This window comes from Vidua chalybeata, chromosome 20 (genome assembly GCF_026979565.1).
Source record: "Vidua chalybeata isolate OUT-0048 chromosome 20, bVidCha1 merged haplotype, whole genome shotgun sequence".
NCBI classification, from domain to species: Eukaryota; Metazoa; Chordata; class Aves; order Passeriformes; family Viduidae; genus Vidua; species Vidua chalybeata.
In genome coordinates, this window is record NC_071549.1 from 5455351 (window position 1) to 5472735 (window position 17385).

Genomic DNA, 17385 nt, shown 5'->3' on the forward strand with positions numbered 1-17385 from the left:
AAACCACAACGATGAGGGTGTAAACCACAACCCGGAGTGTGTGGTTATTGTGTAAAGCTTGAGAGAGCACTGCTCTGATGTGTGGATTTTGCCAGAGCCCTGAAGAGGGGCTGCACTGCTGGCCCAGCCTTCCGCGCTGCCGAGCTCATGGCAAGTGCTGGCCCCGGCCTCCAAACCCTGCACCCGCGTGTGCTGGGCCGTGGGTGAACACCGGGTTAGGAAAACCTGAAATCGCCTTCTCCTCTCCTCCACAGCTTCAAACCGGGCAGAGCCACTGTCCCACCTGGCGGAAGGAGACACGCACGGGCAGCGGGATGCTCCCGGGGCACAGGGCACGCACGGGGTCATTCCCTGCTGGCAGCTCCGGGCTGGGTGGCACGGCTGGGGGGGGGCCCCGAGCAGGGACAGCCCCAAGGAGGGACAGCCCCTCCGCTCGGTGCTGCTAGCGGAGCCCGGCCCCCGGCCGGAGCCGGGGCTGGGGCCGCCCCCGGGGCCGGGGCGGGGAGAGGCGGCTGGGGCGGCGGCGCCCGGCGCCGAGCGGAGCGGCGGGAGCGGAGCCGGGATGGCAGGACCGCTGCGGGCCGCCCTGGCGCTGGGGCTGCTGGCGGCCGCTCAGCCCGCCCCGGCCGCGGGGCAGCGGCGGCAGGCAGAGGTAGGAGCGGCACCGGCAGCGGGGAGGGGCGGGAGCGCGTCCTGGGTGTGCGTGTCCCTGGTGTGCGTATCCCTGGTGTGCGTGTCCCTGGTGTGCGTGTCCCTGGTGTGCCCACGTCCCCGTGCCCCGGCTGTGTGTGTCCATGCCCTAGCTGTGCCCTATGCTTGTGCCGTAGGTGTGCCCACGATCCAGATGTGACTGTCCCAGGTGTGCCATAGGTGTGCCCGTGTCCCGCCAGGTGTGTGCATATCCCTGTGTGCCCATGCCATGGGTGTGTCTTTGCCCTGGGTGTGCATGTCCTGGTGTGTCTGCGCCATAGGTGTGTCCATGTCCCTGGTGTCACTATGCCCCTGGTGTGTCTGTGCCATAGGTTGTCCATGCCCCAGGTGTCACTATGTCCCTGGTGTGTCCATGCCCCAGGTGTCACTATGCCCCTGGTGTGTCTGTGCCATAGGTGTGTCCGTGCCCCAGGTGTCACTATGTCCCTGGTGTGTCCATGCCCCAGGTGTCACTATGTCCCTGGTGTGCCCATGTCCCTGGTGTGCCCATGCCATAGGTATGAGTGTGTCCCCTACGTACACGCTCACCACAGGTGAGTGTCCCTGAGCTCCTGACGCCTGTGTGTGCACGTGTGCCCTGGGTACACGCCGTGTGTGTGGCTGTGCCAGCTTGGAGATGGGGCTGTGCCACAGGATTGTGTTGGAATGCCAGGGTGTGTGGCCACCTGTGCTGTGTGGAGCTGTGGCAGTGAATCACAGACTGGTTTGGGTTCGAATGGACCTAAACCTCATCCCATTTCACCCCTGGCCTTGGACACTTCCAGGGATGGGGCAGCCACAGCTGCTCTGGGCACCCTGTGCCAGGGCCTCACCATCATCACAGGGAAGAATTCCTTCCCAATATCTAATCTAAGTCTGCCCTACTTCAGCTTAAAGCCATTCTTCCTTGTCCTCTCTCTCCTTGCCCTTGTCCAAAGTCCCTCTTGAGCTCTCTGGGAACCCCTTTGGGCACTGGGTGGGGCTCTGTGTGTCCCTGGAGCCTTCCCTTGTCCAGGATGAACACCCCCAGCTCTCTCAGCGTGTGTCCAGGTGTCCCCACAGGTGATGTGCATCTGCAAACCTTCCCATCTCCCAGCATTTTGTCCCCAGGAGGGGACAAAAGCCAGTCCTTCCCTTGCCTGCCTCTGCCCAGGGCTGTCCCCATCACCTCTGTTTGGATTTCTTCTGTTTGTCCTGCTGTCATTGTCACCCCCTGCCACTGTCCACTCCTGTTTGTTTTGGGAGGACAAGGTATGAGATTTGGCTGGTGAACAAAGGTTCATATTGGGGATTTTTTCTTATTTAGGCCTCGATCCAGTGTACATTTGCACAAATGCTTAATTTTCAACCCCAGCCAGCAAGTCCTGGTGAATTAATTGGGATTTTGAACACATGCTCTGAGAGGAAAAGGACACAGGAGTGCTCAGAGGCTTGTTTTGATGTGCAGGCTCTTTCTGCTGAGAGATGCTGCTTCAGAGAGGTCATTAATAGTTGTGCTTTTCCCACTGTGCACAAACCTCAGCCCAGCCCCTCATGCCACCTGGAGAAAATAAATTTACAAATATTTTAATGCTGAGAAAACCAATAATTTAAAATTCACTTTAAAAGAAAATCAACTGATTGGGAAGGACTGGTTTAACAACACGAACTGCCTTTCCACCCCTCACTGGTGACTTCTGAGTTCTTTTCCCTTGAAGCTTCAGAACAGATCCCAGGATTGTGGCAGGTCCCTCGTGAGGGGGTGCTGGGTAAGTGGCTTTCCTGTTTCCCTGCCTCAGTTTCCCCAAAGGGATGTGCTGTGCTGACCAGGGGCTTTGGGACAACACGCACAATGGAAGTGCGGAGACTGGGCTGTGGAACTTGTCTAAATAAGCTGAGCAGTTAATTTTCTTTTAGGAGGAAACTGAAATTCTCACATAACATCAAATAGTTCTGGTGATTTGTGGCTTTCGGAGCACTTCCAGGCTTTGCTTCTAAAGCTTTTTTTTTTTTTTTTTTTTTAATTCTTTTTAAAAAGCCACAGTTAGCAACAATATGTTGTGTAAACTTAGATGCATAAGACTGTGAAATGTCCAGTTGTGTGCTTTTCCTGGCTGCTGTCCATGTTTTCACTGCATCTGTATCAATTGCAGCTAAAAAAAAAAAAAATAAAAAAGGAAAATTCGAAAATTTAATTTGAAACATTTGTATGTGAAATCATCTTATCATCTACAGATAGGAGAGGGCTCAATGTGAGAGAGCACATTGTTTGGCAGAGCTGGTGTCTGGCTGGGATGTGCTCAGACAGCAGCTGGGGGGTGGTAATGCCCGAAATTCCCTGATCCCGGGGGAATTGTGTAAAATACCCGGGGCATGTGAGATCTCAGCCCGTGGTGGGAGTGAGGAGCAGGGTGAGGTGCTGGTGCAGCCAAGGACAAAGGACAATTAAGTCCTTGCAGAGATTTGTGTGAGAAGCTCCAGGTCTGTTTTGGTGGAAATAAAAACTGAGGAGAAATTTGAGAGAAACAGAATGGGAACAGAGAGCTGGACTAACAGACTGAATAATTCTCATTTTGGATTTTTTTTCCGATTTTTTCCCCCTGTCCTGCCCTTCTCCTTCCCATCTTGCAGTATCTGGTGCACACTGACTTCTCCCCCTTATCAAACCACATTTTGGGCTCTGGGCTGTTTGTGCTGGGAAATGCTCCAGCATTTCTGAGCTGCTTTAGGAGCGGGATGCTGTTGGGATGCAGGATGCTGAGCACAGCTGGATGGGGGGAGGCTCCCGGCTACCACGCACACACAGTGGGGCTCGGAGCTCGGCCGGGGCACAGAGCATCCCACATTTTCCTTCTGAAACAAGGCGGAGAAATCCTCCTTCCTGCACAAAATCCCTGCTGCTCAGCCTCAGCACGATGGAAGGCGAGGTGGAGAGGAGGAGGAATTACCCCTTTGAGGCATCGCTGGGCTCTGCAACACCCCCGAGACCGCGTCTCTGAGCCGCTGCCGCCGGCGCGGATGTGGCGAGCGGCTCCGGGTGTCCCGGCGATCCCCCGGTGTGATTTACACCCCGTGAGTCACCGCAGCACAAACAGCCCGGCTTTCTTCCTGCTTCTCCCCCAAAACAATCCCCACTTGTTAGGGCAAATCTCGCCCGCCGGGCAAGGGGCCGCGGCCGCCGGCAGCGGGGACGGCGCCTTCCCCCGGCTCCCACCCCGGTGGAGGGCAAGACTCGTTTCCTTTCTCTCCTTAGACACGAAAACACAACCAGTCTGCGTGACCAAACTGGTTTGTCAGCCGCTCTGGTATTCGCAGGGGAAGGTTTGGCCAAGCCCAGTGTTCTTCCCTGTTTTCCCCGAGTGCTTTGGGTCGCGTTCAGCAGTTTTGGTGCTGCGGGTGATGAAGCGCATCGGGGTCTGGGGTGCTGGGGGAGCCGGGGCAAAGTTGCTGGCTGCTCCCCAGCGAGTTAGCACGGATTCATGCATTGGTTTGGGTTGGAAGGACCTTAAAGCTCATCTCATTCCACCCCCTGCCACGGGCAGGGACACCTTCCACTAGACCAAGTTGCTCCAAGCCACAAACGATTAGTGAAACCAGGAGGGGTTTTAATTAGACCAGGCTTACTGCCTCTCAGCTTCAGAAGATCCAGTGTGCAAATAAAAGGAGTTTAGAAGACCCCAACTCCACATCTTTAGTGGCAAATGGATTATTTGCTGCTAAAGTAGATTTTAGGAGTGGTAGGTGGGACAGGAGGTTCCTCCAGGAGTGGGTCAGGCACAGCAGGGGAACATCCCAGCAGCCAGGCAGTGCCTGGGGCTTTAACCACGCTCCATCCCCAGTGCAGAGAATCAGCTGAGGTTTCCTTGCCTTCCCAGCGGGAGGACAGCCAGGCTCTGTGCTCACTAATGCCCCTTCTCGTGTGTCTCCCTGTGTCCATAGATATAATATTTATAGAGATACTTATACACACACTTAAACAAAAGCGGCGCCGGGGCTCTGCCTGAGGCTTTGCAGGGATGAGCGGAGGCAAATGAGCGTTTTTAATTGATGTGACATCTTCTGGGGGCAGCTCGCAGGCAGCAGGGACCCGATGGGCAGGAGGAGCCGCTGCTCCTTCTGTGACCACGCCAAAACAGGCCCCGGGCCAGCTCCCCTTGTGTGTGCGCTGGGGGAAACTGGGGCTGAAAGGCAGGAGCCACTGTGTCCATTTTGGTGGTGAGATGATGTGGGATGAGCCTGCGGATGCTGGAACCAGGGTTTAGGATCCACCTGGGCTGTCTCATGTTTTCAAAAGACTTTAAAGGTGCAGCTTGTGGTGGCAGCACCTGTAAACGTGACACAGAACACCTGTGTCGGATTAAGCCCTTTTCAACTGAGAGGTGTTTTAAAAACTTTTATTCCATTTTCAGTCTCATGTGAAGGGTGAGACGATACAGATGTTATAATCCACAGCATCACAATCAGAAGCCAACTATTTCTTAATTACAATACATTTTAAGCATTTCTTGGCCTTTGGCAGGATGGGATGGAGGGGAGGGATGGGGTTTGTACCCGGCAGAGCAGAGGGACCACGGTCAGCAGGAGCTCAGTGTGAGGCTTCTCCAGTACTCAGCTGGTGGAAAGGAGCCAGAATGGGCGTGTCTGGAGGGGAGAGCAGGCAGGAGCCGAGCCTGCTGTCTCGGCACTCTCGTTATCCCAGTTTCCAGGCAGGGAGGGCTAATTGTGTTTGCCGCTGGCTGTCGTCCACCCGGGATGCCTGTGGTGGAGGGCAAGGTGTTTCCTTGGCTTTAGCCAAGGCAGAGATGATTTCCAGGGTTGTAGCAGGCTTCACATCAGAGCCCTGAGATGGGAAGGGCTGCTCTGTCTCCCCCGCGACTCCTCCTGCTGTCCCTGCTGCAGTCCCCGAGGTTCTCTGCCCCAGCACTGGCTCCAGGGCAGCCAGATCCATCCTCCTCTCCCTCCCTCCCTCCCTCCCTCCCTCATGCAGAGGGGGAGCTGGGCATATTTCATATTAATGCTTCTCTTGGTTTCCTGCTGTTTTTCTTTTCCCATTGTATGGAAAAGAGCATTTCCCCGTCTGGGGCAGGAGGGAGGGGGTTTTCCCAGCACGGCCAGACTTTGCATTGCAGCCTCTGGAGAGGTTTAATGGGCTGGTGCCAGATTCCAGCCAGCCCTGCCAGAGCCTGCCTGGCCTCTGGGGGGTTGTGCAGTGCTGGGGGAGCCTTGAGCACTGGTTTGGGCCCAGGACATTGTAGCATGGGGCTCTTGGGTTCCCTGGACCCCAAAAACTCCCTGCATTTGTATGCTGTGTGCTCGGATAAATTCCTGACAGAGATCAGCACACCCCTCTCCTGCAGCTCTGTGTTTCCAGGACCACCATCACCCTTAGCTGACAGTAGCTGTGTCTAGAAAATGTAATCAATTTTCTCCTGATGGTTTTGCAGCTGGAGAATTGGTGCCTGTGTGTGAGAACCTCCATGTGGCACAGGCCAGAAACCACAGAGAAAATGCTGCTTTGCTTGGACTTGCAAAGCTCTGGGCAGGAATGATAAAGCAGTGGCCTCTGTGCCTTCTGGTGCTGCTCAAGAGCAGCTGCTGGGACAGGGGCTGCTTTCTTCACTGCACTCTGATGTGTCCAGATGGGGTTTCAAGCCTTCATGAGATCATGGTGAGGAAAAACCATTTTCATGCTTTAAGGATGGGATTGTGTTGGGTTACAGGCAAGGAAAGAGCTTCAGGTTGTGCTGAGTGAATGCAAAATCGTGTTAGAAAAGGTTCAGACCATGATGTGAGAGCCAGGACTTTCCATCCAGGTGTTCTCAGCTCACATTTATCTGCAGTGATGTCACCACTGGCATCTTCACCCTGCACCCTCACATGTAACTGGTGATTTTGTGCTTCTGGAGGAGAACTTTATAAAAATACAAGCACAGGGGGAAACATTTCTTCTCCTCTCCAGATATTCTCAGAGGGCTCCAAGGCTCCCCATCCTGAGGATGCTCCTTCATCCCTGCATGCTCATCCTGAGCTGCTGCTGGATTTTTCCTCCTGGTACCTCTGTAAAGGTGGGGTTATCCCGGTGTGGCTGGGGAATGGCAAGTCCAGGCTGGATGGTAAACCCAGGGCAGAGGTGTGGTGGCTTCTGACAAACCTGTGGCACCTGCCTGATGTCTCCTGACTCACTGACCACTCTGGGGTGTCTGGGGGACTCTGGCCATGCTCAGGCTCTTGCTGCTGCAGCCTGGCACTGCCAGGATGAGCTGCTGCTGCCTCCAGCTGAGACAGGCAGCTTTGGTGGGAAAACCAGCCAAATTCTTTGTGTGGGGCTGAGTAAAGAGCGTGTCCAGGCAGGAATCTGTGCTGCTCCTCTGCCAGAGGGGGATGCTCCAGGTAGAAGGGGTGTAAAGGAGGAGATGAAACTGGAGGAGATGAAACTGGAGGAGATGAGGTCTGCAGAGCACACGTGGATGTGCCTGCCCACACGTGGGGTGATGTGTTTGGGGATGACATGAGGATGACTGTTCATGGCAAGCAGAAGGTTTGGGCAGGAGGAGGAGAGGGAGAGGCCCTGGCACACCTCGGGACTGCCACATCCACCAACCATTCCTGCTCCTTGCCAGGTGACAAGGCCCAGGAAGTGCTGCTGCCTCCTCTGCAGGGACATAAAGGAGAACTGGGTCACCCACAGTCAGGAGCAGCACTGAGAGGACGTCAACCCTCCAACCCCCTCCTTTTCCCGGCTCGAGATGAGCCGGGAGGGAAACAGCTTTAAAAACACCCAGAGGGCACCAGCCGTGCTATCTGGGCCAGCCCGTGGCATTCCTGGAGCTCAGCACACCTCTCCTCTGGGATGCGGGGAAGGGAAGCCGCCACTTTCACTTTTTATTCTGATTATTTTTCATTGCTGTAACTGCGGCTCTGCTGCACTAACAGGATGCTGGGCAGCTTGTTTGTCTCCCGCAGACATCCCTGGCGGCGGGGCAGGCGGGCGTGGAGCATTCCTGTGACCCCGGCTATTAACTCCTCCGAGAGCCGGGGAGCAGCCCGAGCCGTTTATTTTCTTTAACATACAATTTAATGCTGGAGCAAGTTCAGAGAGGCAATCTCCGTCCGTGTCAACGGCCGATAAGAAGAAGAATGGTTTGGCAAAGCAAATTACGCCCGGAGCGTCCCCGCTTTGCAGCAGCGCATCCTGCGTGGGAATGGGGGAGGCTGAGCCTGACCCCATCTCACCCCGCCCTACTCGTGGCCACGGCACTTCGGCCTTTGTTTGAATCCCTGCGCTGAGCCGGGGCCATCAGAGCTGTGGGTTTGGTCGCCTCCGGCTGCGGATGAGATGGCAGCAGAGGTTTTTGATCTCTGTCTTTCCTCCATCGTGTCGTGGCCAAAAACCCCAAGAGCCATCCAAAATGATGGGGAGGAGACACACAGGAGCCTGTACGGGCACAGGAGGTGCAGAGCCCTCAGGAGCAAAACAAGTGGGCACTTTGGGTTTGCAGCACTGTTTGCCACCTCATCTCCTTTCTCCCCCCTTCCCAAGCCAACACGTGCTCTGAGCTGCGCCTTTCCCATTTTTTCTTGCAGCTCTTCCTGGAGAAATACGGCTACTTCAGCGAGCCGGGGGCCGGCACACACAGCCCCGCCGAGTTCACCGAGGCGCTGAGGTAGGAGCCTTTTATTCAACGCTGCGCTCCAAACTCGGCAGCTCCAGCTGCAGGGATGCTGCCAGCGCTCCGAGGGTCTTTTTTTTGCAGCCAGAGGGGTCTTTGTGCAGCTGGAGGTTCGCTGTCTCACGGTCTGATGCTAAAGCACAGCCAGTCCTTTTCGGAAAGGCGGGTCCGTGCCCGGCTCCCGCAGCTGGGTGCCGGCTGCTGGCACCCGGCTCTCGCTGGTTTATTTGCCTTTTATGGCCCGCTGCTCGCCTCGCAATAAAATCTGCGGGGAGGCCGAGTTTGGGGACGGCTGGGAGATGTCAGGGGGGGTGAGCTGCCAGCTCCTGCCTGGGCTTCTCCTAAGGACATCACCTCGGCTCTGGGAGCATCCCGGGCTTCACCGTGCGCAAAGCCAAATACAAAATTAAATGCGACGTCAAATAGCTGGGGTTAAAAGCTGGAAAAGGCACTTTCAGGCTCTATTTTTAAGCTCCTTTACCCTGCTAAGAGGTGACTTGCAGGTCAGCTGTGGTTGCAGAGCCAAATCCTTCTTGTTTCACCACCTGAAGTTCTGACGCTGGGGTGTGAAGCTTGCGGGGTGAAAATCCTGGCTCGGGTCAAACCCCCGGCACAAACATACCCAAACCCTGCCACGGGGGGGTCTGGATGTGGCTGCTGCTACCTCCCTTCCTTTCGCAGGGATTTCCAGCGGGTGACCCACCTCCCGCTCAGCGGGGTGCTGGATGCCCCCACCCTCCATCAGATGGCTCTGCCGCGGTGTGGCACCGACGACGGGGACAGCCGCGCTGCCGGGGCACGCCGGGCACCGCTCGCCCGGCGCCGCAGGCGCACGGCACAGCACGGTGAGCACCGGCGCCGAGGCTCCCGGTGGGGTTTGGGGTCTGGGGTGCTCGGCTCTGCCGTCCTGGACTCGTGGGGAAGCTGCTGTGCGTGGGAGGTGCAGCCCCACTGGGCCCCCACACAATTGGAGGTTATTTTTAAATCTCTTTATTTTCAGTTGGTCTCTGTGGCTTGATGTCAGCGGTGATTAGAGATTCGACTCCCAGTTTTGGAAGAATTCAGCTCTCTGGGGTGGTTTTACTGCTGTGGGAGCCAGGACATCTCCCAGAGAGTGCTCAGGTCACCATGGCCCCACACCCAGCTGTGCTGGCATGATCTGGAGGGCAGGGGCTGGCACACAGTGAAGTTATCTCCAGGTTTTGCTGACCTTTGGGACTTCTAATGCATATTAAGGACACAGCAGTAACCAAAAACCTGCCAGCACTTGGCAGCCTGACCCGAGAGTCATTTCACCCATGTTAAGGGGGTTAACTCTGCTCCAAGCATCCTTCTGTGCTCCTGTGTGTCCAAGACTGGGCCTCTCATCCCTTGTGAGCTCTCTTTGGGCTTGCAGATGAGTAACTGGATTCCTAGAGAGCAAGAGGGCCAGGGCCAGCTGTGCTTAGGACATGGGAAAAACGAAGGGGAGATTAAGAAAAGGCTCTGTGCCGTGTCAGGCTGTCTGTGCATCTGGCAGGGCTGGCCATGGACAGCCCCAGGAGAGCCCTGTCATCCTCCTCCAGCCTCTGGATTTCCTTCCAAAGCCCCAGCATGTGTCCCTTGAAGGAGCCACCCTGTGCCCAGGACACGTGGGCAGTGAGCAGAGGAGTAAGGACAAGAAGCAGGGGGTGGGCAAGCAGAAGTAGCCCGTGCCCTGTGGCTCATGGGGCTCCTTTTTGGGGATCACAAAAGTGGGTGGGTGGCAAGAGATGCCCAGAGTCTCAAGGAAAGGGCAGGAAAGGGCCCAGTGTGGCACTGGTTTTTGCTCTGGAGATCTGATGCCACAGGCAGCAGGGATGGGACAGCAGCACATCTGTACCCATGGGCTGGATGGGAGACAGGGGGTGCCTGCAGGGCTGGTGGCACTGGCCAGGAAGGCTGGGGGAGGCTTTGTGCTGTTTATCCTGCTTGAAGCAGGAAACCATGGCAGCTGAGCCAGCAAAGTGCTTTGTTATCCAGCCTTTCCCAGCGGGATCTTCCTGGGGCAGCCCCTGTGTCCCTCATCCCGCTGCCTTGGGCACACTCAGAGCCCAGCACGGGGGCAAAGCCAAGCCCTGCTCTTCCCAAGAGCCAGCCCAGCTAAGCCAGCCTTGCCCATCTTCCTCTGCTGGTGGTTGCTCTGCTCCTGTGGAGGGAAGGATGGGATGCCAGGCTTTGTTTTAGGGCTGCTTTGAGCTTTTAGCTCTTGCTGTGCAGAGTGGAAGCTCATCTGTGTCCCTTTGGAGCTGGAGGCCATCACTGCACTGACAGTGGGAACTGATTCTGTCCCCAGGAGTGTGACCAGCCAGCCCAGAGTGTCCCCAGCCATGGGGAGAAGGAGGCAGAGCTGGGGTGGGATGTGTGCCAGGTTTGCTGGGAGGCTCAGCTCAGAGCCAGAGCAGTGAGCCCCGGCGTGCTGCCGGCTCTGTTCCCCCTGTTTTCCTGCACATCTGGAGCAGAGGCAGATGCTGGAGTTCTTCACCACTCCCACGCCTCAGCACTGCCTCTGGCACCCACATCCCCCCAGGGCCCCACGGCTTTTTTCCTGCTCCCAGATGCCTCCAGATAAATCTAATCCCAGGGCTCTGGGGTCCCACAGCTGCTGAAGGGTGCTGGAGGAGGAGGAGGAGGAGGAGGGGGCTGTAATGCTGCTTAGCAACTATGTGAACTCTCATCTTTGCCCTCCTGTGTGGTAGGGGGGATGGGGAGCTTAGAGGGAGTCACAGCGCTTGTCCCCTTCATCCTTGTCCCCAGCTGTCCTGGTAGCATCAGGGCTCTGTCTCCCCTGACAGCTTTTAAGGAGGCCTTGGGCACTAAGCTGTGCCCCACAAGTGCTGCTGAGAGCCCTTCCCACTCCTTTACCTTTGTCCCACCTTTTCAGAGGTGGCTTCGATTGCTCTCCCTGAAATCCAGCCCTTGGGCTGCACCTTCTGGACTTGAAGCTGCCATCAGGCAGAAGACCTCCTAGCAGGGACCCATGCTGGATTTGGCTCTGGGAGCCAAAGGCTGAGTTCAAACTTGGTGCCACAGCTTCTCATCTCCTCACAGAGGTTTCAGGGTTTGGTTGCAACTCCAGCCTTGGGTGATCTCTAGTGGTGGCACCTTCAGAAGGATTTAATGGTGGTGCTGCAGCTGCCTCAACTTCCAGGTTTGCCTTGGGAAAACCACAACATTTCCATGAAGTTTTCTTCCACTCAGGCAGCCCCTGGGTGGAAGGAGAAGCCCAGGCTGCCACGCTGAGCGTGTCCTGTTGCAGGTGGGCGCTGGTACAAGCGGCACCTGACGTACCGGGTGGTGAACTGGCCGTCCTACCTGCCGCAGCACGAGGTGCGCCTGGCCGTGAGAGCCGCCTTCGAGCTCTGGAGCAACGTGTCCTCGCTGCGCTTCTGGGAGGCGCAGCACGGCCCCGCTGACATCCGCCTGACCTTCTTCCACGGGGACCACAACGATGGACTCAACAACGCCTTCGATGGGCCAGGTGCTGGTCGCTTCCCCCTCGTAAGCTTCTCTTTTACAACGTGGGCTCTTCCCCGGCAGGGAGGAGGGCTGGGCTTGTGAGGAGGGGGTGATGGAGGCTCTCTAGCCCAGTTTGCGCCAGTTTGCTGTCTGATTTGGGGTCCCTCCTCCTGACTCTGCAGCTGAGGTCTGCCAGCAAGGTGGCCGAGACGTTCCCTATGGGCCCGCAAGGAGCCCTACAACACCCTCCAAACACGGGCTCCTCCAAAAACACCTAAAACTGACGCACATTTAGGCAAACCAGAGCTGCGTGTGCCGTGGTCCCTGATGGCTCTCGTGTCCCCAGGAGGTGCCCTGGCTCACGCCTTCTTCCCCCGGCGAGGAGAAGCCCACTTTGACAGCGCCGAGCGCTGGTCCCTGCACAGCGGCAAAGGGCGCAACCTCTTCATCGTGGTGGCCCACGAGGTCGGGCACACGCTGGGGCTGCAGCACTCGCCCGTCAAGAGCGCCCTGATGTCCCCCTACTACAAGAAGCTCAGCAAGGACTTTGTCCTCAGCTGGGATGACATCCTGGCCATCCAGAACTTGTACGGTGAGCCTGGCTTCCCTGAGCATCCCTTGGTTCCTCCAGGGTTGTTCTCTGGGATGGAGAGCGGGCAGTAGGGATGGGAGCAGGTCCCTGAAAGGGGAGAGGACTACAGTCACATGGGCCCCATCCCTGTGTGTGGCTGGGGAGGAAAATGCAGGAGGGGTGGGACAGGTAGCAGGGCCTCCAGGGCAGGGAAGGTTGGATTTGCTGCCCATTTGTCTGCTGGTGCATGTTTTTTGGGGTACCAAGGGATTTTTGTCACTATCATGTAGAGTGGGATAGGAGCCCAACAGTGGGACAAGGAGTCTTTGGAATCTTTGGAGTCCCAGCCCTGTGCTTTGGGAGAAGTTGTTTCTCTGTCCCTTCTCCGGGCCCACCACCCCTTGTTCCATCCCAGGAAAGCCCTCCAAGGGCTCGGCTATCCAGCTCCCCGGAAAGGTCTTCACTCACTTCCAGGACTGGAACACGGACTTTTACAGCAGGGACCGACAGCAGAGGAGCCTCAGCACCTACTACTGCCACTCCTTCTTCGATGCCATAACCGCTGGTGGGTGTTGGCCAGTGTGACCCTCTCCCAAAACGTGCACCCCTACCCCTTGTCCCAGTGCTGGGAAAGGTGGGTTTGGCTGATCCACAGCTCCTGGCACTGGTGGCATCACTGATGGACAGTGAAGCAGTGCACCTTGAGGGCACAGTGGTGTGTCAGGAGCAGGGAAAACACCCTAAAACTTGGGCCATGGCAAGGATTAATCACTGCAGGAGCTCAGCTGTGCAAGATAAGCCTTGAACTGTGGCCAGCATTTGTCTTCCCATGCCTGGAGGGGAGGCAATGAATTCTGGATGCTGAGGGGGTGGCTGGAAAGGCAGGAGGAAGCATCCAAACCCTGAGGATCCCCAAAGCACCGCGGGGCTGCACGGGGAGGAGAGGGGCTGTGGGTAGCAGTGAAGGGTGGCTCAATAACATTTCTCACCCGGGGCACCCTCCCTCTGCCTCACAGACGGGGATCACAACCTCTACATCTTCAAGGGCAGCCACTACTGGGTGGTGTCAGCCAGTGGCAACGCCAGTGACCCACGGCCACTGCAGCCACGCTGGCCCGGCCTCCCCGCCGGCATCGACGCCTGCGCCTGCTCCCAGCTCAGTGGAAAGTTCTACTTCTTCAAAGGTGGGTGAGGCCCGGGCAGGGGACTCCCCTCGGGGCTGCCACTGCTCCTGCCTGGGTCTGGCTGGAGCCACACAATTCTTGTTTGTGTCCCCTCCCGCTGGTCCCCTCCCAGTGCAGAGCTGGGGCATTGCTGGGCCATTGCTGCATCCTGGGTGTGCAAAACCCTGGGCTGGGTGCCCTGTCATGGGTGAAGCACATGGCCCTGGCAGCCACATCACCTCCTTGTGCCTCGGTTTCCCTATCAGGAGAGCAGCACTCACTGGTGTGCAAAGCAAATCCAGGTGCAGCTGTGGGTCTTGGGGAGAAATTGCTCCCCAAAACAGGAGGTGCAGGGGAGTCCGTGGGTGTTTCATGGTGCACATGGATCCCTGTGCTGTGCCTGGAGGCTGAGCTGCCCCAGGAGCTGGGATACAACCCCTCAACTGCCCCAGGAGCTGGGATACAATCCATGAGGAGCCCCAGGAGCTGGGATACCATCCCTGAACTGCCCCAGGAGCTGGGATAGCATCCATGAGCTGGGATACCATCCATGAGCTGCCCGGCAGCCAGATGGGGAGAGGAAGGTCAAACCAGGCAGCCTGGCTGCCAGGGTCAGCCCCAGCTTTTAATGGAAACCAGTCACTGGTTGTTCAGAAAAGGGGCTTTGTGCTGCAGCTGGGTGGGAGCCAAAGCCCCTCTGCCTCCCCAGCCCTCGCTGCTCCCTCCGTCCTCCCCAGGGCTGCGTCAGGCTGTGCCTCATGAGCAGAAAGGGGCTTTTGTCTGCCCTGTTGTGGGGACAGGGCGCTGTGGGGACAGCCAAGCCACGGGTCCCCATGGCAGTTCCTGCTGCACTGCTGGTTTTGGATGTCCCAGCCTCGGCTGGATCTGTTTCTGTCTGTCCCATTCGCTGTGAAGGGTCAGGGGGGAGGTTTGACAGAAGCAGCATGGTGGTGGCCTTGCTCTGTCCCTGGTGGTCCCTTTCCATGCCTTCAAGTCCCTGAGCTGCCGTGCCTCAGTTTCCCCCCAGCCTGGTCCTTGGGGCCGCCCCACAGTGGTTCCAGTTGGGTCACCAGTGGGATGGATGTCACTGGCCACCACAAGGCTGGTCCCGTGGCCGAGCCTGTCCTCATCTCCTGCAGCTCGTGCTGCCGCGGACCCCACTGGGGTGTGCTCTAACCCCCCCCGTTCCCCGTTCCCCGCAGGTGGCCGATGCTGGCGCTACGCGGGCTCCAAGCTGGAGGCGGGATTTCCCCGAAAATGCAGCGCCCTGGGGCTGCCTCGGCACCCGGACACCGCCCTCTACTTCCAGCAGCTCCGGCGGCTCGTCCTCTTCAAAGGCCCCAAGTACTTCGTGGTGGGCGAGGAGCCCCTGGGCGTGGAGCCCTACTACCCGCGCAGCCTGCGGGACTGGGCAGGGCTGCCCCCGGCCACGGCCGGGGCTCTCACCCACCGCGACGGCTCCGTCTACTTCTTTCGGGATGACCAGTACTGGAAGTTTGACCAGGCCAAGCTGCAAGTGGTGGCCACCGGCAAATGGGCCACGCAGCTCGCCTGGATGGGCTGCTGGGATGCCAACAGTGAGCAGGGGCTGTTCTGAGCACGGCGTGACGGGACGAAACGGGGGTCTGGACCTCACCTCGCTCGCTGCTGCTGCCTGGATCCCTCTAGGTGTGACTCTGGGGTCCTGTCTGAGGGTGGTTAGGCAGGGACTGGCTGCCCCGAGGGCAGCTGGAGCCGTGGGATGGTGGAGCAGTGACCCAGCAGAGCTTGGATGCAGCTGGGACAGGTGTGCCACAGCCAGGTGGCCTGCAGGCTTTGGGACAGTATTTTTTATAACAGACCACAGAAAAATGTATCAGCCATGGAGACTGCAAACACACCCATTTCTCTTAACTTCCAGGATATTGTTACACACGTTTTTCAAACCAGGACTGGGGTTTGGTGATACTTTTTGATATCTTTGTTGATACTTGTTGATATCTGTCATTTTCCCACAATCAGGAGGAGAAGTGTCTTGCTGCTTGCTTTGGGGTTTGGGTGGTTTTCAAGAACAGACTGACAGCATCTGCTTAAAACTAAAAGAAAAGAGACATTTGGGCAAAAATTTGGGTCCATGTGGAGCTTTGCCCCTGCTGTTTGTTCAGACCCTGGGGTATGGAGGCTTGGGGATGCTTTGCTGGGCTGTGCTCACATGCCAGTGCTCTGCTGAGGCACCACCACGGTGGGATTTTGGGGCTGAAAGCAGCGGGGTTTGGTGCAGGAGCCTCTTTGGGGTGGAGAGAAAGGCGGGGCTCAGCTGAGCTCTGGCCCTGTCACTGTGCAGCTCACAGGCAGCAGGAGCATTGCCTTGCAGATGGGTTTGGGGTGCCTGGGTGGGTTCTCCCGTGTCTGACAGGGGCCATGCTCACCTGGCAGCCCTCACTGTGTGCACAGAAAGTGCCTGTGCTCCGCTGTCTCTGCAAGGGACAGGATCCGTGAATTTCTGAGTCCCTGGGCCCCACCCGGATGAACGGGAGTGACAAATCACTGGGGGAGGAGGGCAAGAGGAGAGGGTGAGCAGGACAGAGGGACGTGTCTGTGCCTGCAGGCCCACAGGGACAGTGTGGCTGCATACTCCTCATTCCTTTCCCAAGGCAGACTCCCCACCTGGAAACGCTGCAGGCTCCTGGGCAGGGCCACCAGTCCTGTCTGCAAAGGGCCATCGTGTCCCAGGGCTGGGGGATGGACTCAGCTTCCCAGGGCTGGAGTTCTGAGGCATTGGTGCTGAACAAGACAGGGCTCAGCTTTATTAAATGATTTATTGAAACCACTTATGCAGGTTCTGCCAGGACTCAGAGCCCAGCACCTCTCTGCTCCTGCTGTGCCATGACAGGGTGCTGTGCTGGGGTGCCACGTCAGGGTACCCTCCTGATGCCAGCAGCTTCAAGGATTCCTCTTTTCCCCATCTTTGCCCTTTCCAGACCTTCCCTGCAGAGCAGGGTTTGCCCTAAGCAGGGTGCCAGGGCTGGTGCTTCCCGAGGGCTTTCGGTGCTGCCAGATGCCAGCTGAGCTGTGGGTTTGGCAGGATGGGGAGCCAGCACTCTTCCCATTCTCCAAAACACTTGTGAATGAGCCCTTCATGTGCAGACACAGACACAGGGTCTTCATCTGCCCAAAACCTCAGGGGACTATCCACATTGCCAAAGAAACACACATTTTCATAGGAATTGAATGACAATAGGGTGAGGTGGCCTGCAGGGAGTCCCAAGGGCTTGGAGACCTGACAGCAAATAGAACCAACCTCTGGATCTGTGGCATTGGGATTTGTGCTTGTTTTTATGTCACACTTTGGGTTTGGGTTGTTTTTCTCCAAAGCAAATCTCCAGTTTCCTGACAGGGCTGTGTTTAAGATGCCTGTGGGTGTTTGGGGTTGGAGAGGGGATTGCTGAATTTGGCCGCAGCTTACATGCTGGCAGGATCAAAGAGGGGAGATGGATCGCACTGAAAACTCACTGATGGCGATGAAAACATGGAAATTCTCTTCCTTTCTTCATCCCCAAATTACTGAGGATTTTTCCACATTTTGTGATGTATTAATAGGTTTTTTCCCTAGGCTGAATTAATTCCTTATCCCTTTTCCTGTCCCCTTAGGAGAAAGCTAGGCATCCCATCTGCTGTGTGACTGGAGGCTGAGGATGGGGCTACCTCAAATCCTCTCCCCTTTTTGGGTTTTCCATCTCTTCCCTGGCTTACTGCCATGTGTTTCCTGGGGCTGTGTCCCGTGGGATGTTTTGGGGCCCTGTGATGCTGCCAGGGCTGGGCTGAGCTCAGCATTGCTGGCAGAGGCAGCAGGGAT

General features: G+C 57.2%; 1 protein-coding gene across 1 annotated transcript; it reads left to right on the forward strand.

Moving 5' to 3' along the window:
- Positions 1-562: 562 nt before the first annotated feature.
- On the forward strand, positions 563-16994 carry MMP28 (matrix metallopeptidase 28). The gene is made up of 8 exons (XM_053961256.1): positions 563-652; positions 8254-8333; positions 9021-9184; positions 11617-11838; positions 12163-12408; positions 12803-12952; positions 13404-13571; positions 14753-16994. Exons 1-8 carry the CDS (start codon positions 563-565, stop codon positions 15145-15147), a joined length of 1515 nt encoding a protein of 504 aa, XP_053817231.1. The 3' UTR covers positions 15148-16994.
- Positions 16995-17385: the final 391 nt, after the last annotated feature.

Coding starts and splice junctions, on each gene's coding strand:
- MMP28 (XM_053961256.1), top strand. CDS start 563: ATGGCAGGACCGCTGCGGGCCGCCCTGGCGCTGGGGCTGCTGGCGGCC. Junction 653..8,253: donor GGCAGCGGCGGCAGGCAGAG/GTAGGAGCGGCA, acceptor TTTTTCTTGCAG/CTCTTCCTGGAGAAATACGG. Junction 13,572..14,752: donor AAAGTTCTACTTCTTCAAAG/GTGGGTGAGGCC, acceptor CGTTCCCCGCAG/GTGGCCGATGCTGGCGCTAC.